The sequence below is a fragment of the Mauremys reevesii genome, linkage group 9, assembly GCF_016161935.1.
Source record: "Mauremys reevesii isolate NIE-2019 linkage group 9, ASM1616193v1, whole genome shotgun sequence".
NCBI classification, from domain to species: Eukaryota; Metazoa; Chordata; order Testudines; family Geoemydidae; genus Mauremys; species Mauremys reevesii.
This window is the reverse complement of record NC_052631.1, coordinates 63,291,371-63,297,370: the sequence shown is the minus strand read 5'-3', so window position 1 is coordinate 63,297,370 and position 6,000 is coordinate 63,291,371. Positions and strand designations below refer to the sequence as shown.

General features: G+C 42.3%; 1 protein-coding gene across 3 annotated transcripts in view; it reads right to left on the bottom strand.

The window, feature by feature from the left end:
* Nucleotides 1-2,584: 2,584 nt before the first annotated feature.
* The window catches only part of LOC120371825 (H(+)/Cl(-) exchange transporter 5), a 105,168-nt gene continuing 101,752 nt past the window's right edge, over nucleotides 2,585-6,000 (bottom strand). For all 3 annotated transcript variants that reach the window (XM_039488121.1, XM_039488122.1, XM_039488123.1), the window contains 2 exons: nucleotides 4,546-4,762; nucleotides 2,585-3,807 (listed from right to left, as the gene is read on the bottom strand). In XM_039488121.1, the coding sequence (XP_039344055.1) occupies nucleotides 3,717-3,807; nucleotides 4,546-4,762 (308 nt within the window). In that variant the 3' untranslated portion in view covers nucleotides 2,585-3,716. The remainder of the gene's footprint in view (nucleotides 3,808-4,545; nucleotides 4,763-6,000) is intronic.

Here is a 6,000-nt window from a genome sequence, read left to right as displayed (position 1 = left end):
TTCTTGCTTCCTTGTAAGGGAAGGCCCAGAAAGTTAAGAAATCGTTCCTGCTTATTTTTTTAACCTTAGAACTATAAAGTCCCTTCCTCCTTCCCTGTTTTTGGTAGTGGATTTTTGAAAGACTAGAGCTCTCTCAGCCTTCCATTACAGGGGCACAGGGACTGCCATTTGCACAAAGAACTTTTCATCCCAGTGCTTGACAGGAACGGGTGTGACAGAGGTGTTAAACATTTTTAAAGAACAGCCTTGACTAAAAAGGTCTTCTCCTCTCAATTGTTAATGCTTCACTCATTTCTAGTCTCTTACCAGTTCTCCAGCCCTTGCCGGAGTCCTCCCACAAAACAGGGAGATTGATAAGAAACCCGAACACACCCTCTTTATTGAAAAAAATCTTTCAGGTCTTTTTACATCAGAAAGCAGCAAAAAAAAGGGAACACTTGTCCTTTTCTTCGAAAGTCGTCTGTAAGTCCCTCCTACCGCCACCTTCCTACATCATTTGCTCTGTACCGTTATGATAAACCACCACCTTAGCCTTCCTTAAATTTGAGGCTCTAAATACCCTGACCCATGAATTTTGGGAGGAATACCAAACTTCATCGAAGGCCAACACAACCAGATCTTTTCCACTCCTTTTGTGATGCTACAGCCTGTCCCCCACCCAGCTCTATCAATAGAATGTTTATCAAGCAGGGTCTCCCAGAACTGAGGATCCGCTGCAGGCTGTGCCACCTACACTGGGTGACCACATCAGCCTTTACAAACCAAAAGGAATCTACTGCGTAATGCAGTAAGCAAACTGCCCCTTGGATGCCAGCTGGTGCAGTCTGCAATCCAAAGTAAACTCACGTAAGGTGGATGAAATGCTGCAAGATTCTAACAATCTGTCGGCTCACACCTCGTTCTTGTATGGATGCCAGGCAGATATTTCCTGCTGTTAAACCCAAGAGCCTTTTAGTGCCATAAATTTCATGTAGTGAGCAGCATTCCAGCAAAACCCTTTCCTCTCCTTAACTTCTCCTGGTTTGTTTTTATTACTCAACGGGTATATGCCTATGGCTTCTGGCCATTGGGGAACAGAGACACTCTGATGCCCATTCTCCTTGGAACATGGGCCACGGTTGTGGCTGATACTGGACTAGCCCATTGCGATGTTCCATGCTGCTGGTTTTTTCCTTCCATCTCCTCCCCTGGCCCACAGTGTGCTCGAACAGCAGTTCCTTTCCCCACGTGACACAGGAACACAACAGGTGAATCCATTTGAATGCAACATACTGACAGGACTGGGCAATCTTACAAGCCATTTTAAACCCTCTCTAAATATGGTGGTCCAAACGATAACAGTTCTCAAAGAGACTAAATTAGGACCATGGGGTGTGTATGTTTGAGAGCTTGAATCTTCCACACCTAAGGAAACGACAAGAAATGTGAACTTAAAGCCATTTGTCTCTTCCTGGAACTGAAGTGTGAGATGGGAACAAAGTTGTGTTAGGAATATGGCATGGGGTACACAACATGACATTTGTTCTCTGGCTGAGATAGATTTGTTTGTTTGGTGCAGGCTTGATTATAATTTAGCCAAAAATAGCTTTTCATGGTGTTCTTTACAAACACTGGGCACGTAAAGCATTAGTTTGTTGAGGAATCAGGGACAGCACTTGGAAAACAGGACAAAACAGTTGTTTCAAGGTAAACAGACTCCAAGTACAACCCATTGATAGAGCTGAGGATAACAGAATTTAAAACCTACTTGTTCTGAATTGCAAACATTTTCCACTCCTCCTGTAAAAGAGGGAACAAACAGCTGTCTCCTGCTGAACAGGAAATGCTGAAGACAAAGTCAAGCCTTTTATTTTCCACACAGAAGATACTGATGTGGTGATAACATTCTGGTCGGCTGACTTGACTTCTCCTATTCAATATGAGTTGAGTAACAGCTGCTGTTGTCTTGTTTGTTAGGATGCTGAAGCAGTGGTGACAGCTGCCCACTGCCGGAGAGGCTTTGAAAACACTTGTTCTGTGCTTCCAACAGAAACCAGTTTTACACTGGAGTGAACTTTTAGTGCTCATGGAAGTCTGATTTACCCATAAAACTGGTTTATCAAAGGCAACCTAGATGGCGTAAACTTTCCACGTTGCCTCCTACGCTGAATGGACTTCAGTCCCCACGGTCCTTAGCCAAGACTGCCAAAAAAATGGCCAACTTGTTCTAAATGTAATGCCTGTTTTAATGGCCCAATAATTGCCCATCAGGAGTTAGACTAAGAACACAACTCATTTCTCATAGGCAGCTTGATAGTTAAACTGCCAAAAGCAATGGCCAAGTATTTGATGCTCAGTCAACTTTTGGCCACTTCCCTGAATTCAAATCAGTGAGTCAGAGGTGAATGGCAGCTCCGCATTCCATTGCTAATCCTTAGCCATGTCTATAAATCGACCTGGGGTGGGCGCTAAGATGAACAGGCTGGTTTCTGGTTGTATTTCTGTACTTGGAAAGCATCAGTAAATGGTCAAGTGATCTCATTAATTGACACCAATTCAATTTGCTAGAATCTGGGACAAACAGAATTGGGAAGGACCATCCAGGTTATAAGTTATCCTGCTGGCGTGATCAGGAAGGGTTTTTTATTGCATAGTTGGTGGTAATAAAACAGACAGCAGCTGCAGAATGCGCATAAAAAGGCAGTGTTACTCATTCCCAGAGACAGGATTCCATCCTGAGTTCGGCACAGTAAAGGGCATGGAAAAAGGGAACAGAATATGCATACATGTAAACATTATGGATCTGGAAAACTCCAATAAAATGGACATACCCTTCAACATAGACACTGCTAATTAAGAAAGAGGTCAGTTGTGCAATATCTGTAACATGATCAGGGATCATTTGGAAGGAGTGCAGTAAAACTTGGGCAAAACTCAGGACTCTGACTTAACCCTTTCATTGCTCATTATAGAGAAGGAGAAATGCTTGGCCTTTGCCAACAAGGGGAGAATTGCAAGAATATAACCAGTGAGCCCTTCTGCTCTCCCTTGGGTACTTTTAACGAGCAAATCAGAGGGTAACTTAATACATTCAGAGAAGACTAAAATGAAGCTTCGTTCTGATTAGAAGCAGAGCTTCCAAAACAAGTCCTCATTTAGCTGGACCCTGCATGTAGGAATATGTAGCTTTACCTTGGGTTCAAATATAGAACTCAAAAAAAACCCTTAACATTTTGCTGATTGCTTTTAGAAACCTAAAAAAGATCAAATGTGTGTTTTCACCAAGCAGCTGTCTGGGAACTGTGGCCCTTAGTTACGATCATCTCTTTCTCAGGCATCTTAGTGCTGTGTGCAAAAGTCATCCTTCTCCTCCATGGTTTTTGAAGACTTAAAACTAGATCGTCTTTTCTTCCCCTCCCAACATTAGTTATCAAAGTTCAAATAAAATAAGGGAACAGATTTAATTCTGTAGCATTTTGCTTTTACTCCTTCATGGAATCTTTCCAATGCAACTTCACAAAAGCATTATAATAAAGTCTTTTCTTCTAAAGAGAAGATTAATTTCCACAGATTATGTAGTGCAATTGGTTATTTTGTAGAAAAAACATGATTATCTTCAGTTCCATACAGGAAAACTCTGAAGATAGCTCCAGTTTCTTAATAAAAATAGAAGAGAAAATCCACGGTCTTTTATAAAGTTTCATTTTTGTGTTAAACACCCAATACTTAGTCTGTTTTTAATTGAAGAGTATGGAATCTGGGTCTTGATTAGCCATCTGTGCAATGTGCTTTAATACATCCTTTTTGGTAATGATCCCAAGTAGTTTCCTGAAAAGTTAATTAACAGATTGTTAGCATATGAGCTCCTTTCCCTGATTTTCCTCCCACAATGACTATGACCCTGGCTTCTCTGATGGCAATTCTAATCTATGATTATCATCAAATGTTTCCATGGCTCAGAATGCTAAGACTCTATGCAAAGTGTGAAATTTACATTTCTGATCAGACCACTGGTCAATCTGCTTTGGGTATCCTTATCTAAACAAGCAGATCTACAAATATTAGTCAACAATTTATTTTAATTCCTCCCCCACACCCATCTTCCACAAGTTTTTCTAAAAAAAATTCCATTTTGCATTCACCAAAGTGTCCTAAAGAGAACCAATGTCCTCACACACACCCACCCACCCTCTGCCCTTCCTCTACACAGCTCAGGTGGAAGAGGATTGCGTGTCTCAGGTGCAGTGATCTGACATGGTGCTGTGCCTAATGGCTTTAACCCCTGCCAAACTGTTTACTGCCTTTACCAGCAAGGTCTATTGTTTTAACTCAACTTGTTGGTGAGCTACCCCTGCTTTTTACTTTTTCTATGCTTTGAATTCTCTATTATATGGATGTAAAACTAGAATGACTCCAACTAAATCAATGAGGTTACTCTGGATTTACACCAGTTGAAAAGGAGAGAAGAATTTGGCTCCCTGAGATCAAGAAGCAATTTTTAATGCTTTGTATTCAGTGCTACCCTATTAGATTCCCAGCCCAAATTCCTCTGTGTGGCGTTCTCACCCATTGTGAGTGACGAGGCACTGGCGCAGTCCCAGCTTGCGGAATATATCCACAACTATTTCCATGGGCGTTTGGTCTGTCACTGTGAATGGACTGAGGTCCAGGATGCTCCTGAGTTTGAGCATGGATGGGGAGCTTGGAGGCAGCGGAGGAGAGTGGTCAGTGAAATAAATAATTGAAGTGCTCACAATTCCATCCTGCTTCTTCCGGGCATTTTCTGAATGAGAGACATTGTGGGTTATAAAGGGAAGACATTTAAAGCATAGGTTTTTCCTCCCTCTGTTCCCATTCACAGAGCTTTAAAGGACCATTCCTTCATCTACTCAAGCAAAGGAATAGCAGAGGCTCTCTCCCGAGCCATCTGTCCAGCCGCCTGAGAGGGAGGGGTGACAACACTGGACACCAACTCCCTTTTCTTCACCTGAAGATATCCCAGCCCCTGGTGCATCATAATCATCCCACTCCTGAACATTACTTCAGCTCAGCACATTACATTCAGCTCAGCACCGAATGGCATTCACAACAGAGTTTGGATTAACTTTTTGGTGCTGCCAGACCAGTAGCATCACCTTGTTGCTGCCAAGAAACCCACCCATAGAAGAGCATTTCTGGACATGACTAGAGGACAGTGCTGGGCACAGATCTGCTGCTCAGGAGAAGTGAGAGAGGGATAATAGTTTGCTTTTATGTACCACTAGGCATAAAAGGACCTTCAATCTACCCATCTAGACAGAACTTTTTAAGATGGACAAACTGAGGCACACAGGGGTATGCAACATGTTCAATGTCCTTACCCAGCTACTGAATCGGGTCCCTTTCATATTTAGTAGAGAACAATATTTTATAGCAACTTAGTAGATAGGGATCACTATGTACACTTGATTAGAAAGAAGATTCCCCCCAGTTGTTGAAGACATGGCTCAGGTAAGGTATTCTCCACCTTTGTAAAGTTTACTTTAATGAGAGTAGCAGACTTCACCTCCCAACCATAACAGGCTAATCTGATACTAGCCATACCTACCACAGTGTCTGGATACCATTTAATTATCATTATTGCCTACAATAAGAAGGAGAGCAGCTGGCCTGACTTCTAAAAGTCTGAATTCAGAATTGTGCCCAGCTTAGACATTCACCAATCAGATCAGGCAGACCGCTGGGAACGAATTCTTTTTTGTGCATCTTCAGAAAGCATGAACTACTCCACTGGAAAATCTCTGCACAGGCCTGACTAAATGAGACCATGTTGTATCTCTGTGCAGTCAGGCCCAAGGAAGGAAATCATTAAGCTGTAATGTACCTTTCCTGCATTTCCTTCCCTCCCATTGTCAATGGCTGAAATATTTAGTAAGATACATATCAAGAGCAAGCATTCCCATACTGAGAGCCAGTGAGTGAAGTCTGTACTGCATACAGCCTGCAGAATCCCACCAAAATCAGTAAGTGTTTTTTGTGCAC